General features: G+C 37.2%; 2 protein-coding genes across 5 annotated transcripts in view; both read right to left on the reverse strand.

Moving 5' to 3' along the window:
- Positions 1–10,470, reverse strand: part of igsf9a (immunoglobulin superfamily, member 9a) — a 93,037-nt gene extending 82,567 nt beyond the window's left edge. For all 3 annotated transcript variants that reach the window (XM_047372602.1, XM_047372603.1, XM_047372601.1), the window contains exon 1: positions 10,338–10,470. The gene's annotated coding sequence lies outside the window, so the exon portion shown is untranslated. The remainder of the gene's footprint in view (positions 1–10,337) is intronic.
- LOC124872523 (transmembrane protein 230-like) lies at positions 10,128–20,174 on the reverse strand. 2 transcript variants are annotated; one of them, XM_047372644.1, is made up of 4 exons: positions 20,029–20,174; positions 14,206–14,297; positions 13,790–13,912; positions 10,128–11,926 (listed from the first exon to the last, which is right to left on the reverse strand). In XM_047372644.1, the coding sequence occupies exons 1-4, from the start codon at positions 20,135–20,137 to the stop codon at positions 11,786–11,788; spliced, it is 465 nt and encodes a 154-aa protein (XP_047228600.1). In that variant the 5' UTR covers positions 20,138–20,174; the 3' UTR covers positions 10,128–11,785. The 2 variants fall into 2 exon arrangements, with proteins under 2 accessions (XP_047228600.1, XP_047228601.1); XM_047372645.1 differs by lacking the exon at positions 20,029–20,174 and adding an exon at positions 17,623–17,677.
- Positions 20,175–20,662: the final 488 nt, after the last annotated feature.

The raw sequence follows: 20,662 nt of genomic DNA on the forward strand, positions 1-20,662 counted from the left end.
ATAAATAAAAAACCTCTATTTTTAAGTGATTTGCACTAAAGTGTTGCATGAATACCTGTCAATACATAACAAAGTTTGACATATACAGTGCCATGAAAAAGGATTTCCCCCTTTAAAATTTTCTTTAATGTTTGATTCTTTGTTAGACTTAATTGTTTCAGATGAAACTAGTATTAAATAGCACTTAAAGATAATCTAAGTAAATACATATAATGCCATGACACCATGTGAAACCATGTGAAGAAGTAATAAATCATGAATTAGTTATTAGAATTTTTTCAAGATTTCAAAAACGCAGAAATGTCACAAAGTGAAGAATTTCCCATTACCCAGGCATGATTACTGCAAGGCGTGTGGAATCAACAAATTACTTAAATAGCACCTGTCTGACAACATGAAGTACGCTAAAGGATTTTTAAAAAGCAACCCATCATCCTTTAATCTCAAAAATTTCAAGGACACATTAAAAAACAAAGTCATTGATATCTTTCAGTCTCAGTTTGGAAAGGATTACAAAACCCTTTCCAAGCCTTCTGGACTCTAGAAAGCCACAGTCAACAAATGGAGAAAAATTGAAACAGGTGAACCCTTCCAGGAGTGGCCACCTACTAAAATTAGAGTGGATTCTACTCAACCAGGAAGTCACAAAGGTCAGACACATTTTGAGGGTTGTGGGCCTTACTTGCCTCAATTCAGGTGAGTATTTATGATTCAACAAGAGACTTGGGAAAAAATTGCATCCAATTAATTAATTAATTAATTAATATACTTGCTTACTCATCAATATTGCCTACTCACATTATCCTGTTCAAGTTAAACACTTTTACTGTTACACTTTAAACAACTACAGGAAACGTTTGAGTGGAAAGAGTGGTATAAAAATATCAACGGTTTGCTAGACCTCTCTAATAAAAGCACCGAAAAACATGAAAAAACTAACAAAAATGTAGAAGTTGGGTTAATAGAGTTGTTAATTTGTTAGGCAAGAGAATTCACTAGATGAATTTTAACAGTACTGATACAAGCACCAAGTAATGCATCGACTTTTAAGGATTATCATCTTTAACCCAAATATTTCACCAGATAAGCCAGAGAAAGCACTGAAGCTACTGCAGTTTATCATTTTTGGAGCTGATTTCATGATCACTAAAAGCTCCAAATGTCAACCTGCCATTAGCAAATTCTCTTTTTGGGAGAGAGAGAAAAGTAGGAACCTTTAAAAGATTGGCCTCGTCAAAAGTCTTGACTTGAGACCATGAGAGGACATTTCATTTTGGACCCCCCCAGCCTTTCTAAACACCTAGAATGACATGAAAGCTGGACAAAATGATTTTACAGTTTGACTTGTTAACGACTGCATACAACTGAAAAAAAACAGCACGTTTTCTAGTTGGATATTTTTATTTAAAGGGCCTTGTGAATGTATTTATATCATTTAACCTTTTGATTCTTACTTATTATATTTGCATTTTAGAACCAAACACTTCAACATATTTCACTAAGTTTTCATGTGATAGAGCAAAACAAAGTAGTGCATAATTATGAGGTTACTGGAAAATAATACAAATTTATAAATTAAAATCTGAAAAGTGTGGAGTACATCTTCATTCAGATCCACTTAGTCAAAACCTCACAGAACCATGTTTTGCTACAATTACAGCTACAGGCTTTTGAGGTACAGGGGTTGGACAATGAAACTGAAACACCTGTCATTTTAGTGTGGGAGGTTTCATGGCTAAATTGGACCAGCCTGGTAGCCAGTCTTCATTGATTGCACATTGCACCAGTAAGAGCAGAGTGTGAAGGTTCAATTAGCAGGGTAAGAGCACAGTTTTGCTCAAAATATTGAAATGCACACAACATTATGGGTGACATACCAGAGTTCAAAAGAGGACAAATTGTTGGTGCACGTCTAAAACCACGGCTGCCCAAATCACGGCAGAATTAAATGTGCACCTCAACTCTCCTGTTTCCACCAGAACTGTCCGTCGGGAGCTCCACAGGGTCAATATCCACGGCCGGGCTGCTATAGCCAAACCTTTGGTCACTCATGCCAATGCCAAACGTCGGTTTCAATGGTGCAAGGAGCGCAAATCTTGGGCTGTGGACAATGTGAAACATGTATTGTTCTCTGATGAGTCCACCTTTACTGTTTTCCCCACATCCAGGAGAGTTACGGTGTGGAGAAGCGCCAAAGAAGCGTACCGCCCAGACTGTTGCATGCCCAGAGTGAAGCATGGGGGTGGATCAGTGATGGTTTGGGCTGCCATATCATGGCATTCCCTTGGCCCAATACTTGTGCTAGATGGGTCACTGCCAAGGACTACCGAACCATTGTTGAGGACCATGTGCATCCAATGGTTCAAACATTGTATCCTGAAGGCGGTGCCGTGTATCAGGATGACAATGCACCAATACACACAGCAAGACTGGTGAAAGATTGGTTTGATGAACATGAAAGTGAAGTTGAACATCTCCCATGGCCTGCACAGTCACAAGATCTAAATATTATTGAGCCACTTTGGGGTGTTTTGGAGGAGCGAGTCAGGAAACGTTTTCCTCCACCAGTATCACATAGTGACCTGGCCACTATCCTGCAAGAAGAATGGCTTAAGATCCCTCTGACCACTATGCAGCACTTGTATATGTCATTCCCAAGACGAATTGATGCTGTATTGGCCGCAAAAGGAGGCCCTACACCATACTAATAAATTATTGTGGTTTAAAACCAGGTGTTTCAGTTTCATTGTCCAACCCCTGTATGTCTCTACTAGCGTTGCACATCTACTCAGTGAAGTTTTTGCCAATTAGATTAGATGAAGTGATTTTGTTAACATTAATTTTCATGTCTTGCTATAGATGCTCAATTGAATTTAGGTGTGGACTTTGGCTAGGCCATTCTAACGCATGATTATGGTTTGATCTAAACCATTCTTGTGCAGCACTGGCTAGAATTTCTGGGTCGTTGTCCAGCTGGAAGGTGAACCTCCGCATCAGTGTTAAAATTTCTGTAGGTTCTCTCAGGATTTACATGTATTTAGCCAATCTCTTCCGTCTCCCTGCTGAAGAAAATCATCTCCACACGTCCACATTCCTTCAGTCACAACAAAAGTAATTGGAAAATGTTCACATAACACATTTTTATTAACCTTTACAACCCTCCAACTTTAACAATAGGTGGATATTTACATCAGTCTAGAGGGGACCCAGTTGCTCGTTTCGGTGTTGGAGGGATGTAGCTTATTTAGAAACTTTAAGCAAGCAACAGCAGGCAGCAAACTGAGAATACTACGAATGCAAAAAATAGCAGTAGCACTGCCATAGAGGAAAACAAAAGTAAAAATAACATATCTAAAACCGAATCTTAACTTGTTGATCTTGTTTACGTACAACCTACGTATGCTTTAGCACTGCAGCCAAACGAAAAACTACAGAAGGTTAGAAAAGTTGCTGTTTAACCTCCAATAAACCTCTAATTCGAACAAACATGGAATTGTTTGTTTGTTTTTTTAGTAACTTTTGTCATGTCATATGCATTCTGGAGGTTAAATATTATAGTTAGCCAGTTTCAGTTTTCTTACAGGTCGGATCTGCTGATTCCAGTTTTCATTATGAAGACTTGTTGGCATGTACAAAACCATTGGGTGATTTTAGTTGGAACCAAATAATAAATGAAGCAAATGTTGAACATTCCATGATAGAGGTAGTAGTTTAGACTCCAACAAAATTTAAGGGATTAAAAATCTATCAAATTTTTAATAAATTCAAAACAATGTGCATAAAAGAATGTGCTGTTTGCTGATGCGTTGACCAAAGGCAAGAGGGATATTTTTTAAGGGGGAATTTAATGAACAAGGGGGGCAGATTTTTCAGTATTTGACCTGCCAATCACCATTCTCATAGTTAAAACATGCAGTTAATATTAAAAGACATGGGCTCAAACAAAGTAAAGTGGCAAATGTTTCAAAAATGTTTAAATGTATATATTTTAGTAGTCTCTAAAACCTAATAAATTTGTGCTCGAATTGTGCTCTTTTTTTCTCATAGCGTCAAATTCCATTATTCTTCCCCAAACTCATCATGACTGGGATATTTGAGGCTGTGAAATGTCATGTTGGAGCACCTACTGTCAGCCACCTCCCACAGTCCAAAAGGAAATAAAATGCTCTTCATTGGCATTCACCCTGCTGTAACCCAGTTGTGTTACTGCGATAAATAACTTTACCACTGGGTTTTTCCCTGGGAGCTTTCTTTTTTCTTCCTGGCCCCTGTTAATCTACATCTTATTTTTCTCCCATCCTTGCACATGTGTTAGAAAGGCTGATTTTTATAAATCCAAACATGGTCCTTCCATCACAATAGGAACCCTCCATCTGACTCAGTTTGATGTGCACTTAGGGGAAAAATAGGACAGGGAAAATAAAGAGGGTTCCACCTTAGCAGACATCCCTGCGCTCGGAGTGCAAATATTTGGTATCTGTGAATAAAGGTGAATGCCACAATGTCTTGTCGACTGAATCCAATAGATAGAGCTACTGTAAAGCCCCTGTGTTCCAAGTAAAAAACAGTAATATACAGGTCAAACTAAGGTCACAAAGTCAGTCTATAAAATACACACACACAGTGGTCACACATTTCTTCTGTTTGTGTTGTTTTGTTGCACTGAAATTTTTAAGATGATCAAACTAATTTCAACAGGGAGGGAAGAAGACGGAGGTAAAAAATAAGGAAGATAGCTCAGGATAACCTAAGCCACTGTAACTATAAGCTTTATCAAAAAGGAAAGTTTTAAGCCTAGCCTTAAAAGTAGACAGGGTGTCTGCCTCACAGACTAAAACTGGGAGCTGGTTCCACAGGAGAGGAGCCTGATAACTAAAGGATCTGCCTCCCATTCTACTTCTAGAGACTCTAGGAACCACCAGTAAACCTGCAGTCTGAGAACAAAGTGCTCTGTTAGGAACGCATGGAACAATCAGATCTCTGATGTATGATGGAGCTAAATCATTAAGGGCTTTATATGTCAGTCAGTCATTTTCTACCGGTTATTCCATAGTGGGTCACGGGGGAGCTGGTGCCTATATCCAGCAGTCTATGGGCGAGAGGCGGGGTACACCCTGGACAGGTCGCCAGCCCATCACAGGGCAACACACAAACTCATTCATACACCCAAGGGCAATTTAGAGAGACCAATTAACCTTACAGGCATGTCTTGGACTGTGGGAGGAAGCCAGAGTACCCAGTGAGAACCCATGCATGCACGGGGAGAACATGCAAACTCCATGCAGAAAGATCCCTGGTTGGGAATCGAACCCAGGACCTTCTTGCTGCAAGGCAACAGTGCTACCAACTACGCCACCGTGCAGCCCAAGGCTTTAAATGTGTGGAGGAGAATTTTAAATTCTAATCTGGATTTAACAGGGAACCAATGAAGGGAAGCTAAAGTAGGGGAAATATGATCTCTCTTTTTAATTTTCATCAGAACTCTTGCTGCAGCATTTTGAATCAGCTGAAGGCTTTTAACTGCATTTTGTGGACATCCTGATAGTAACGAATTACAATAGTCCAGCCTTGAAGTAACAAATGCATGGACTAGTTTTTCAGCGTCACTCCTGGATAGGATATTTCTAATTTTGGCAATGTTCCGGAGATGAAAGAAGGAAATCCTAGAAACCTGTTTAATATGGGATTTAAATGACATGTCCTGGTCAAAAGTAACACCAAGGTTTTTTCTTTATTATCGGAGGTCAATTTAATGCCATCCAGGTTAAGTGATTGACTAAGCAGTTTTTTTTTTTAAGGACTCTGTTCCAAAGGTGACAACTTCTGTCTTGTCTGAATTTAGAAGCAGAAAATTTAGTCATCCAAGTTTTTGTCTTCAAGACATGCTTGTAGCCTATCTAACTGGTTGGGCTCATCAGGATTTATGGATAAGTAAAGCTGAGTATCATCAGCGTAACAGTGAAAATGTATTCTATGCTGCCTGATAATTTTACCTATTTTACTAAATATAGTAAAGAGAATTGGCCCAAGTACTGCACTCTGCAGACATGCTGGGGAAAGTTATGAGAATATTTTTTCCAAGATGATTTATCATTTACATGAACAAACTGGAATCTGTCAGACAGATAAGATTCAAACCAGCCTAGTGCTGTTCCCCTGATCCCTACAGCATATTCCAGCCTTTCTAAGAGAATATTGTGATTGACTGTATCAAATGCAGCACTGAGATCTAACAGAACCAGAACAGACACAAGTCCATTATCTGAGGCCATAAGAATATCGTTAGTGACTTTCACTAGAGCTGTTTCAGTGCTATGATGAGCTCTGAAGCCTGACTGAAACTCTTCAAACAGATCATTGCTGTGTAAATGCTCACACATTTGATTAGCAACTATTTTCTCAAGAATTTTACATAAGAATGGAAGATTGGATATAGGTCTGTAATTTATTAAGTCATCTCGATCAAGTGAAGGTTTCTTGAGCAAAGGTTTAATTACAGCTACCTTAAAAGCTTGTGGTACATATACATTTACTAAAGATAGATTAATCATATCTAAAATGGGGCTGGTAATCAGAGGGAACACGTCCTTGCTCCATAAAGCATGGGTTAAATGCAGAAATGCACAAATTTTGTTTTGGGATGTAAAATTGCAGTATTATGCAAATTACCATCTGTATTGTGCTAACAACAGTATCTTAACATCTTAATAAAATAACCTTGAATCATCTGTCTTTCTGCTGATCTGCAATGCAAAATGCACCTGCTTCTATGAGCCCACCTGCTGCAGAATTGGTTCAAGGCAAAGCTGTTGTATGAAACATTGAGAGATTATCACGATTAGGCTTTTAATTTTTTAGCCAAAGGGTGTTTCAAATGAAACGCAGAATGATAACAGAAAATAACTGGTTTTAAGTCAGGACCTTCTTTTGATCCTGAAGGCTGGAGAGACAGATGAACCTGCTCAAGGCCACAATCTTGGCTCTGTAAAGCTATACTAATGGCTAAAATATTTTTTTTCTATATAAATATTTGAAAGGCCAGGTTCTGCAATCCAAGATGCAAGGTGAGTCTTTTATAAAAATTACGAATTCCAGGTTTTAAACAGTTACTGTTAAATTTTGACAAGAAAATCCACAAACTCCACAGCTAAAGGTGTGATATGACATTTGTTAGATCTTATTCAACTTCAGCCTGCCTCAGAAGTCAAACATCAAGTGTTTACTGTACTGTAAATCAAGAGGCACCAAATGGGTTCTTCTCCTTCTCAGGTTAATTAATTGCCACCGAGTTCATTTTTGTGATGATGTAAACTTTGAGAGCGGGACAAATTATCCATGAAACCAGGAGCCCAGCTGGTGCGTCAAGAGGCTTGATAAAAACCAGCAAGGGAGGTTCTGAAGTCATTAACGGAGCTCATCTGGGGAAAGTTATGAGAATATTTTTTCCAATTATCACTGGAATGAAGATAGACTCTGGTCTCAGGAAACACTCAATACTACAGACAAAAATATGTATATTCTGGCTCTATATATTTCCACCATGTTTAATGCAAAGCAAAAACAGCTGTCTGTGTTTTGATAATTTTCTATCTAAAATGTTTTTTTCATCTTTAACAATAAACATTTCATGGTACAGTTTATCAGACAGGCATCTCATATTCATTTGAGTCCCAAGTGCTCAATAACACATCATAAAAGATGTCAGGCACTTTTAGAACCACAGCTACTACACTGTAAAACAATGAATTTTTGAGGGAATTAAATTGTAGCCAATAAAATTATTAACATTTTAGTCAAGCATATTAATTATAAGGTTCACATTCAATAATGGGTCAGTTCGGAAACGTTTGTGTTGGAGCAAGAGGTTTGCATCCAGATTTTATTAATTTAGCGATAGCGCTAATGCTAAAGTCAAACATGCTACAGTAGAAAAATAAATTTAGGAGGGAAATAAATATTAGCCTTTGAAATTATTTATATATTAAACATATTCATGAGTAAGGGTGTATAAGGTAACTGAATTTCAACATATTTTGGAAATAAACCTACTAAAACATTTTCAATGAAGAATTTAGCTGAAAATGTTTGTTAGGTCAACCATATTAGCCATTCTCTTTTCTCGTGTGCAACAGAAAATGTTAAGGCTGGTGTGTTTTTATAGGCTCTATTATACATCTAAATTTGCATCCCACTTTAGCAAGTTTAGCAGCAAGCTGCTTGCTGGGTTGCTATTAGGTTTGATATATTAGCAAGTTGAGTTTAACCCTGAGACACTCCTTAGCAATGAACGGCACATCGTAGTTATGGTTGTTAGGGAAAATGTTTAAATGCCATCTTGTTAGAATAGATTAAAAGGGTTTACGTCCAGCCAAAGTCAAAAATGCTAGCAAGCTGAGCTTTCTAAAAATTAATCAGTCATTTATAATAATGAACATTTTAGCTGTAGTGGTCAGAGAACAAGTTCAGATGCCACTTTGTTAGAAGATCTTTAAAAAGTTTGTATCCAGCTTTTGGTAGTTTGGCAATAGCTCTACTTACTTCCATGCTAGCAACTTGACATGCTAGCACGCTGAGCTTAATCCTAAGGCAGCCGTTGCCAATCAACGCCGCAATTAGCTGTGGTGGTCAGGAGAAATGTTTACATAATCAGTTGTTTCGTTCCATTTAAAATGTTTTTATTCAGTTTAGCAAGCAAGCTAATTCTGCGTCAAACTTGTTAGCAAGAGTCTCTTAACCCAGAGGAAGCTGTTGCCAAAAAAAACTCTGTGTCTTAGCTGTGGATGTCATGAAAAATATTTACATGCCACTTTTTTAAAATAGTTTTAAAAGGGTAATTGCCATTTTACTGTTGTTTTTCTTTTTTTACTTTGAGGACAAAACAGATGATTATATGATCTCAATAAGTAAGAATTTAATGTGATCTTTTGGCTAAATAAGGCACTATTATGAGTCAGTTCACTGACCTTTATTCTAATTACAAAATGAAAATGTATCCAAGAAAGTTTCTTAGCAATATCTGAATTTAAGCAATGTTTTTTTTTTTATTCTGGATTATAACTTTACACATGTTTTTACATGTTTCATTGTAAATTGAAGGGCATAAATAATCCCTGAATTTCAGGTAAACTCTGTTACTCTCTTATTTAACTTAAAAACATGCTCTTGGTATCATTTGAAGGGCTTTTTAATATACCGCTTACTATTTTGAAAGTTTTTGCATTCCAAATTTAACTTGTGTTATTCTATTAAGAGTTTAAATGACAATAAGGGACATTATTCTGAGCAACAAGCACTTTAAAATTACTAGTCAATGTAGCAGATGTTTGTTTTCAATATATTAAAATTAAAATGATACACAACAAATATTAATTGCAAATGTAATAACCACTATGTTAACTATTTGTCTGTCTTTTTTAAATAAAATAATTAAAATCTTGTTAGATGTGCATTTGTTTTAAAATATGAAGACATTTCTGACCGGTCCAAACTTATTTGTGGATGATGTACACAGGGAGGCTTCAACAAAGTTTTCAAATATGCTGTTAAATGTATTTCATACCCTTGTAGGCAATACAAGTGTATTTTTTGTTGTAGTTGAGTATTTTCATGAATTAAGCAGACAAAAGATCAGAAACAAATGTAATATTCCACATGTAATTTCTTAAATGTTTGTTTTATACCAACAATTGTCTTAAACTCTATTCCAGTTTTAGTTCTGATTCCTTATTGGGCTTATGGGTTTTTAGGAAATATGACGAAGTGACTGAGTGGTGAATTATTGAAATCATATCATCAGATTTCTTTACTCTAGACTAGACTAGATGAGAGAAAATCTACTTTAAATCGGTGATTGTTAACACGGTGCGACGCTTGGCACCATTTTAAACTCGAAAAAGTCGGGAACAAAATGGCAAAGACCGCAAAGGTTTGAAACAACGAAGTGGTAATAATACAGATGGAGAGGGAACAAAAAGCTTTTTCACTTTTTAAAATGAATTACTTGACATATGAAAATAGAGCAGACATTTTATCAGTAAGGCGCCTTATCTTCCTGTGTAATGAGTCCAAAGTGCTGACCCAGTTAAAACAGTAACTACTAAAGAACATTTAAAAAAAAAGCAGGCAGCCTGGATTTGGAGGCTTTATTTGGTTCTGAGAATTTAAACCCATGACATCAATATAAAACGGACTTTTATAACATTATAATGAAATAACCCCGTCTGAGGGAGTTTATTAGTTTGATTAAAACAGCCTAAATGCCACAAACAGCTCAGTATGAGCTCTTAACATGAATTTATCTGCCTTTTAAACAATCCTGATCGTGTTTTTAACCTTACCTGTGGCTCACTGGTAAATTCCCCTTTAAAAACAAATCCTCTGCATGTTTTCTTCAGTCTAACTGGAGCGACGGTTTGAAAATGAACAGAAAGAGCGTCTTGTTCCTTTAAACAAACAAAAAAAAAAAGGTCGGGGTCCGGCTGTAATTCGAGCGGTCTTTTTTTTTTTTTGTGCGTCTTTAAAAGCGCACCGGGCAACAGGTGTTCGTTTCACGTACAGGTGACGCTATCAGGAACCTCTCACCCTCCCACCGCTGCTTCCTTGTTCAACACATCATCATCATCAGAGACCATCCCAACTCTGGAAGCTCCTGAATTTTAAATCCAGCGAGTGTTTGTTTGTTCAAGCTTATATGTTTTCTATTTCCAATCCCCCGATGACATCCAGCTTAGAGGCAACCACCAGAGGGTGTCCTTTACCCCATTTTGGAGGCCAAACAGTATTTTATTGGGATTTTGCATAACTTTGGTGCATGGCTTTCAAGATCTTTTATAAAATCTGAAAAATGCAGACAAAATCCCTCGTTGTCCTGGCATTTAGAAACTCAAATAATTTTGGTCTTCCTATCTAGCCTAAAAATATAAAAAGTTTCATCTGATTTCATGCCAGACAGTAATAGAAAATGGCTCTGTCCTATGTGCAGTAGATGGGAATATCTAGTGTCGACTGTATATGTAAAACAAATTATAAAAGGTTCAAAACCTCCTCCAAATTTTATTTGGAAATGCTTTTGAACTTCTTAGGAGGGAAGTTCAGAATATGTAACATTTAAATGACACCCCAACTTGTCATTTACTGAGTCACATTTACTAAAGTTCATTTTGTCCACATTACATCTATAAAATGATTTGTTTTATGCTGCAGTTCAACAATTTAAAGTGAAGCAACTTCAAACTTCAAAACATTCCTGGTTTCTTGTCAAATCACCCCAGCATATTAAAAAGAAACATCTCTTTTAAATATCCTAAACACAGACCAATGCAAATACTTCACATACTGCATTTAAAAATAACACCATAAAATATCATCTTTTGATTGTATTGCAAATACAGTCTCAGAAGAACCTGTAAAGCAGATAAACCAGGATACATATGTAAGATCATATAAAGCTACAGTGCAACAAGCGCAACTGTTCTAAACCATGGCCTTGGAGCAGTAGTACATAAAGCATGTTATGATTTATGTGTTGAATTGTATAAGAGGTCAACAGCTGGTCCTCTGCTGCTAATAAAGCAGCATCAAGTCTCTCAGGTCAGTCGTGCTTCTGCATGGAGGCTAATAAAGCGTAGAAGAAAAAAAGAGCAGAGCAAAGACAAAACATCACAAAGGTCTAAATTCCTGCAATATTTCAGCAAAGCTCTGACATGATGCCCTTCTGGATGAACGCAGGTCTCCATGGTTTTGATCCTCTTGCTACATTCAACTAGAGAGTAAACAGTCCTTCGGATCAGTCGCCAAAGTCCGGGATGTCATCGTAGGAGTAACCCCTGTAACCCTTAGCGGCGTAGTAGGCGATCCTCAGATGGTAAAACCCGGGCAGGAAAACCAACAGGCCTATGACAATGATGGGGATGGTGCGGTCTGGATTCTGGGAACAAAACACAGAATCCATATCTACACAAACGTCAAATACTGAGTAAATAAACTGTTAATACGACCCCAGATAGGAAAACATTTAACAAAGTGCCCCGCTGGCTGCTAGAACAAAATGAAAGGACCGGGGCAGGGGGCGCTGCATGCATGAAGGCTTCATTTTTCCGGTTTCATGTAAATCAGCAGCAGCTTCATGCAGAGAGAATTGGACCACCACTAGAAGAGGGAAAGAGCAATGTTGTGCTGAATTCCACCACCAGATGGCAGTACCATGCACCGAGTCACTACAGGCGTCCCACTGGTGTTCAAAGGTGCACTGCAGCATTACTGCAGCATCAAGGCTTTAAAAACGATCCGCGTTTCTGTGTTGGTGCAGACAAAAGCTGCAGTGCAGAATGTAAATCATGGCTTCAACTTTAATCCTAGGAGATCTTTCATTTAGCTGATTAACATGAAAGCAGTTTATCTTATTTATTAGTTAAACCCTTTCGTTACTGTTGGCTGTTCAAAAACTTTCTTACAACCTTTATTGAGATTCGTAAAGAATTGGCATTAAATCATATTCATTCATCTCACAACTCTGACAACTATTCCCCAAAAAAACTGCTCTCTGACTAACCATTTATCCTATGACTGCAGTGTTAGGCATACTTCCTAAACTCGAATAAATCTACGGAAGTATTCGCTGCCAGCTTTTAAATAACTGAACCATGTTACATTTAACAGGGTTCCTGTACGTGTTTCATTTTAAGCTCTTTAAGACTCCCATTTCACAATATTTTTGAACTAATTCTATAATGAGAAAATAACAGTACAATATGAATTTGAATTATCCCGACCTACAAAAACACCTAAATAAAACCCATAATTTTCAAAACTCTAGAACCCTGATCTAAACACATGTGAAAGCAAAAGCCCAGCAGAAATCTAGCAGCAAGAGAACAAATATCATCAAAACTGTTTGTTGAAACGGAAGTTTGTCTGTTTTAGCTGCACCTTGGAAGGTTGTGTCTGGGTATCATAAAGGACAGACCTCACTCATCGCAGTCAGTTTGACTTGGCTAATTATAAAACTAAAAGCAGCCACGTTTCATGTAGGTGAGCCAGCTGGAGGATCCTCAAGTTGTGCTGGTTTCACAGCTCACTGAGTCGCCTAATGGGACCAAGTCAGCGTTAACAAATTCTGCTTCACCTGTGCTTTTCCTGCTATGATAAGTTAAAAATGTCTGCGGTGGGAAGAGAAATCTACCAGTGCATAAAGCACCAAGTGGCATAAATTATAAAAGCACTTACTGGATAGTTTAGGGTACATAGTTTACTACTTTAAATTTAGTTTATGGAGCTGTTTATATTTTAAAAAAGGTGCTTTACTTTCACACTGTGGGCCAAAAGTGCCACAATCCAATAAAATAACTAATTGGTTAAATAAATACCTATATGCTTTAAATAAAAAGAGATTAGGAACAGATATTCAATAAAACAAATACATGCAACTACATGTAAAAGTTTAAATATGTCTATAATTTATTAAATTGGTCATTAAATAATAAAAAAAATGATTATATGTTAAACTCATTTAGAGAAATGTTGGTTTGTTAAGCCACTCAACTTTGACAAAGGAATCATGCAGGCATAAAAATGCTCCAGAACTCAATGGATAAACTATTGTTTTGTTGGCACATGGATAACCGAGCAAAGACCCAGTTTTTGGGTCAGAAATGCATCGTTTCCAGACGTACTTTCAATTTGGAAACAAAAAAAAAAAAAAACATGTGGCGTTACTCCAAGTTCTGTTGGCATGAAATAAATGAAAGAGAAACGTAACTGAAAGCTTTTCTGAATGTCTGACCAAACTCACCTCCACCTTGATGACCCCAGCCAGAAAAAGGGCCCCGAAGACGATCAGCAAGGAGCCGATCAGGAACAGGACTATGGCCACTCCGATCGCCTTGTACGGAACCTTTGGTGGACTCTTCTTGAACTAAAATGAGTTTTTGGCACACAGGAAATGAAAATTTGCAGCAGCTCAGAGGGGATGCTGTGTCGATATGTGGTACATGTTCAATATTTACTATGCAGTCAAACAAAAAAGCTTTTCAATCTTCAACAAATGATCTGAGAACAAGACTATACAACCAGATTAAAATGATTTTGCATTTACTGTTGATGTTCACTTAAAATATTTATCTTTTATTTTCCTAACTGCTTATTCAATTACTGAACATTTCGAAAACATACCGATGACAACACAGGAACATTGGTTTAGTCTCTCACCTGCAGGTCGATGTACCCATCGTCATCAGCAGCCAGTCGGGAATACTTGACCTTGTTATTGGACAGTCCAGAAGTCAACATGTTGCTTCCAGCTGTCGTCAGCGTGGCATAACAGATGTTTGGGAAGAAGAATGCAGAGCAGTTATCCCATTTATCCACAACTTTATTATGTTGTTTTGCTTCCAGCTCTGACTAATCTGAACAAATGAGAACCTGGCAAATAAACAAGGTCCATATGCGGTCTGGAAAAGATCGGAAAATCATTTGGCTATCGTCCAGGTCGGGATTAATCAGGAAGAATAATCTGTATTTCCAAAGTTGATTCCCTATCCTATTGTGTCAAAGTTCCATCCATCCAGTTTATGTTGAACTTTTTTAGCTTAAAAAAGGACAAAACATGGACTGAGAAGTCCAGGAATTTGAGTCTGGGAAAGGTATTCAATAATGACAAAAAATTGTACAAACTATTAATAAAAGAAAATATAACATGAATTTAACAATTTAACAAAATCAAAGTTGCTATGTTCATGGATTTATAGACAAGATTTCTACAGATTTTCTATTATGAAAAGCTCTAATTATTATTCCCGATGACTCTTTAAAGGTCATATTTCACAATGCTACATCTGTATTTGTATGTATGTCCAACTGTCCATGTATCTTTGGGTTCTCAGCAAAACAAAAAAAAAGCAACAAGATAATGGCAACTAAAATCCTAATATGAATATGAAAGGGGATTTTATTTACATTCAGTGCAAAAATACCTTCATTGCCATTTGTTTCTTATAAAATCCCAATTTTCTATTGAGGAACAAGGAGGAAGAGCGTCAGGAATGAGTTTCCAGACCTCGGTTTATTAGTCAGTTTTGGGGTTGTGCTTTACCCATAAGTAAAAAAAAATCTATTGTTAAAATAATACAGATATTTCTTTTTCTTCAGAATATTTCCAGCAAGCATTCAAGTCTTCTATGGTGGTGAAAACTATAACTTTTGTAAAATGATGTTCCAAGTAAGATAAAAACTTGGTTATTCACAGTTTTGGATTTGACCAGTTTGTCCTGAAAGTTGCAAACTGTGTAAATAAACATGTTTCTACCAAGTTAGGTTGAACAAGTCCTTTTCCAAGTTAACTAACGACGTCTTTGCTTGTTCCTCTTGACATACACCCTGTTAGGGAGGTTTTAGCAACTTATTGTAGAAATAATAAAAATAAATTCTGATTTTTATTTTTCTGAAAATAACTGGACAGAACGTCTGAAAAACATTAATGGTTTTATGCTCAGTTTTTCCACATTCGATTTCTTATACAGACTTAAAAACGTCTAGAAGCAAACAGCAAACTTTTCAACGCTGTGTGGCAATATTAGGAGTTAGCACAGTGTGGGTGCCGTCATGAAAAGATCTGAAGTTGTTGAGCTTAAATCCTTGAAAAACAGATTAAAACCCCCAGACACAAACAAAACATTATCATGCATCACATCCTGGAAAAGGCCAGCCGAGGAAGGACTCCAAGACTGGAACATAATTCTTCCGTCTTTTCATTTCTGCTGTGTTACTTGTGCTTAATTATGTAAACAGGAGAGAAAACGTAACCCTTTTAGCTAACCCACAGGCTACTTAATGTTCTTATAAGTTTCTACAGAGATGTCTGAGGCTCCCTTTATTCATCTGAATGGAAGATAAGAGAATGATTGATTCAATTTACTCTTAATGGGTTCCAAATCTTCTCAAATGACATTTGTGTGCAGACAAAGTTACCTTAATAATCCTTATGCTTTTTTTATGCCCACAAGAGGCCATTCATTTCTCTCAATCATATGTGATGAAAAACAACTTGCTCAGAAATCCTACAGGACATCGGTGCTTCAGTGAAAACAGCACAGAGACTGAGGAAGAGTGATGGCACAGAAGGCATGAGCTGGCTGGAGATCCTCACAGAATAAAAGCCATGAGTAAAATACAAGTTTAACAGTTTTTACTAAAACTATCTAAAAAAAAATGAATTAAATGAACTGAACAGAAGAGCAACAATTATTCTTACTGCTGCTTAAATAATACATTTGATTCTTAAAGTCAGGTTAATCAGTTTATTTTTTGTTTTTCTGTCATTTGCTACATTTTACTGCTATTTCACTAAAAGCATTTGAAAATGTAATGCTTTCTTTCTGTAAGGAAATAATTTTTTTGTGGTTTTGAAACACAAGAAATTTACTAGTTTCTATTATTTTCCTTTTTGTCAAACCTGAAGCTAGGAAGATGTAAGGAGTTCCAGAGTCCACAACTCACACTTTCCTATCCTGCTCACTGAAGCAGTAACGTCAGCATGCCGGGATTAAAGCTAACAGATAAATCCATGATGTGCTAGCTGTTATGGGAAATGGGATCGTCTGAAGTGGGAATTTTATCAGTATGCAGGGCAGTAAGGTGACCATATGGAACTCCCAAATCAGGTGAATCCAAAGTGGAAATGCAAGGCGTTTTAATTTTTTCCAAATCTAGCTTTCTAGTGTGAAATCCGCTGCTTTACTTTGTGTTCCAGCTGTTTGCTCTGTTCCTGTAAAGACGACAGACACAAAGAATGTTGTCCAGCACAAAGCTAACTATTCAACAGCATCTTATCTCTACAGATACAGTGAACAGAGAGGTTAGACAGAGTATGAGAAGTAGGTGTTATAAGTGGTACTCATGTTTTTATTCATATCCTCTGTTTCTTCCAATTCCATAGTCTCGCTTTTTTATTATGTTATATATTTGTGTTCATGTTCAAATATAAAGCATACCGGTGACACCGGCTAAAATATTCTCCAAACAAATATAATGGAGTTATTTTTGTCAATGCTGCTGTGCTGATCATAAATATAAATAATGTTTTAACATCTACAGTTATGCTGAATGTTTAAATACCTACAGGGTCAGCTTTGTTATATTTTTAAACTAAAAAACGGACTTCCTAACAAATATGCATCTCCTAATTTAACGGCGAGTCTGCCGACACACAATTTGTTTTGTATCTGAAGAACAGTCTGCAGACATTACATAACTAACAGGTTTATAGCATCTCCAAAACAATGAGATCATTCATCTAACAGCCAGCCGGGGATGACCTGGACAGAAGTGACAATAAAGCAGACTGGGAGGAGTTTTCATATTAAATAAAGGGAAAACATTTGAGCTGGCTCAAACCGTGACTTTTTAAAACATTTTCATGCCTTGATATACAGGGGTTGGACAATGAAACTGAAACACCTGTCATTTTAGTGTGGGAGGTTTCATGGCTAAATTGGACCAGTCTGGTAGCCAGTCTTCATTGATTGCATATTGCACCAGTAAGAGCAGAGTGTGAAGGTTCAATTAGCAGGGTAAGACCACAGTTTTGCTCAAAATATTGAAATGCACACAACATTATGGGTGACATACCAGAGTTCAAAAGAGGACAAATTGTTGGTGCACGTCTTGCTGGCGCATCTGTGACCAAGACAGCAAGTCTTTGTGATGTATCAAGAGCCACGGTATCCAGGGTAATGTCAGCATACCACCAAGAAGGACGAACCACATCCAACAGGATTAACTGTGGACGCAAGAGGAAGCTGTCTGAAAGGGATGTTCGGGTGTTAACCCGGATTGTATCCAAAAAACATAAAACTACGGCTGCCCAAATCACAGCAGAATTAAATGTGCACCTCAACTCTCCTGTTTCCACCAGAACTGTCCGTCAGGAGCTCCACAGGGTCAATATACACGGCCGGGCTGCTATAGCCTAACCTTTGGTCACTCATGCCAATGCCAAACATCGGTTTCAATGGTGCAAGGAGCGCAAATCTTGGGCTGTGGACAATGTGAAACATGTATTGTTCTCTGATGAGTCCACCTTTACTGTTTTCCCCACATCTGGGAGAGTTACGGTGTGGAGAAGCCCCAAAGAAGCGTACCACCCAGACTGTTGCATGCCCAGAGTGAAGCATGGGGGTGGATCAGTGATGGTTTGGGCTGCCATATCATGGCATTCCCTTGGCCTAATACTTGTGCTAGATGGGCGCGTCACTGCCAAGGACTACCGAACCATTCTTGAGGACCATGTGCATCCAATGGTTCCAACATTGTATCCTGAAGGCGGTGCCGTGTATCAGGATGACAATGCACCAATACACACAGCAAGACTGGTGAAAGATTGGTTTGATGAACATGAAAGTGAAGTTGAACATCTCCCATGGCCTGCACAGTCACCAGATCTAAATATTATTGAGCCACTTTGGGGTGTTTTGGAGGAGTGAGTCAGGAAACGTTTTCCTCCACCAGTATCACGTACTGACCTGGCCACTATCCTGCAAGAAGAATGGCTGAAAATCCCTCTGACCACTGTTTAGGACTTGTATATGTCATTCCCAAGACGAATTGATGCTGTATTGGCCACAAAAGGAGGCCCTACACCATACTAATAAATTATTGTGGTCTAAAACCAGGTGTTTCAGTTTCATTGTCAAACCCGTGTGTAATCACCTGCTCATTGTTTTCCTTACGACTCTGATCAAATCAGACAAAATTTTGGATTTGAACCCCTCCACACAGCCAGGAAATAAAAAGAAAATAATATATAAGTCTTCCTGCTGCAAATAAAAAGAAAAACACAAATTTGTCCTCCTTCTGGATCCTCCTTTGATGATTTGCAACAGCTACTGCAACAAGCATAGCTGTTGATCAGAAAATTATTTAAAAAACTAAAACAAAAAGGGTTAAAGCAGATATGTGCATTTCAATATTGTTTTTTATTTTTTAGTTTAGCAATTCAAAAATAATGAAACTTATATTATAAGGATTCATTACACAGAGAGATGTACTTAAAGTGTTTCTTTCCATTTATTTTGATGGTTATGTTTCTCTGAAAATTAAAATGCAACTCCAAACTCAAGCTAATTCCTGTTACTTGTGCACCTTTTTCTACCATGCTTTTTCTTTCCACTAAATTTTCCAATAGTAGGCTTGCCTTTAGCCCCTGTGAAAACAGGCCAGAAAAGCCAGATTCTTTAACAGTGACCTTTTATTGCTCCTCCTCCACATTGAGGGAGTCTGTAACCGTCTGCTGGATAAGTATTAAGTCACCAGTCCTCTCCGCAGTCGTGTACGGCATTAAAACAAAATATTTCTACATATTATGTTTTTAATTGACTCTCTTTTATTTCAATTTTCTGATTACCTGGATTTGGGGTTTTTATCAGCTTTCCAAGTTTACTAAGACTCTCCCATACGTCTATTAGCTGCCTTACACTTTTGGTGATGTCACAAAAGGCATTCATATTACGGGACACGTTATAGCCTGTTCTTATGAGGGTTGTTTGTCTCTTGGTCAAATAATTATAATAAAACTGTCCATGCCAGGTTCTATAAGTGGTAACTATAGCTGAAGTAAATTTTATTGGTTGTATTAATAATTCATAATTGTAAGTTTATGGGGAAAATCATCTAAGAAGGATGTAGTTGCATGCGGTAAGAGTTAATATTGGTATTAATTTATTTATTCGTCAAATCTCTTTTTCCAAAACTACGTCACGACGTCTCCAAATATTTAATTACAAACATTTTTTATAAACTCTAACTCATTTAAAGCTATACAATTCCACAATGATTGTACCAGTATATTTATAAGGGGACATTCACTAAATTAAAAACCTTCCTATTCTATTTTAGCTGTTTGTGTCCAGCTGCCTAATTAGCTGAAGCATTAGCATCCAAGAATTTACGCTGGAATAAAAACAAAGAACATAAATAAACAAACGCGACCGAGTTTTGTTTAAAGGTCCCCTTCTGTTCTGCTGTAGATCCTCTTACCTTTACATGAGGTAGAATAAACACTATTAACGTCGCTATGTTGTTCCTCGGCTCTGTCCCATCCACTGTGTTTACAATGAAACTTCCTTGTTTTTGCTTCACAGCGCATGCGCACACGCAAATCCCGTCCTGTTTTTCTCGCCTGGTCTCGGCTAGTTAAAGAGGAAGACAAATATAAATAAAAGTAATCTGTAGCAGCGCTCAAATTTAAGCATCAAACGAGTTTTGAATAAATGTAAACTTGTGAAACAATACCCAGAATGTTTAACTCAAGTCACACAATTTAAAATGGAAACAAACGTTAAGGAAACGTTGGTGAACTTCTCATACTGAAGTTAAAATAAAGAAAATAAGTAGTTATGGTAATGGACCTATAATAAAGAATAGATTTACGCTGATTTAATGCCAGACAGTGAAAAGAAAAGGTTACATGTATACAGTTTTGTAAATATATAGTTTAAACTGTATCTATTATTCTGCCACCCATCCATTTGTTCAATTTATTTGGGGTCCAGCTGTAAGATTTAACTTAAAAGACATTTCTTAAAAAAAATGTTTTGAACATTTCTTATTTTGAGTACAACGCCATGATGTAGATAGTTTGTTGGTATTTTAGCCCATTCCACCTGACAGA

This window comes from Girardinichthys multiradiatus, chromosome 8, assembly GCF_021462225.1.
Source record: "Girardinichthys multiradiatus isolate DD_20200921_A chromosome 8, DD_fGirMul_XY1, whole genome shotgun sequence".
Lineage (NCBI taxonomy): Eukaryota > Metazoa > Chordata > Actinopteri > Cyprinodontiformes > Goodeidae > Girardinichthys > Girardinichthys multiradiatus.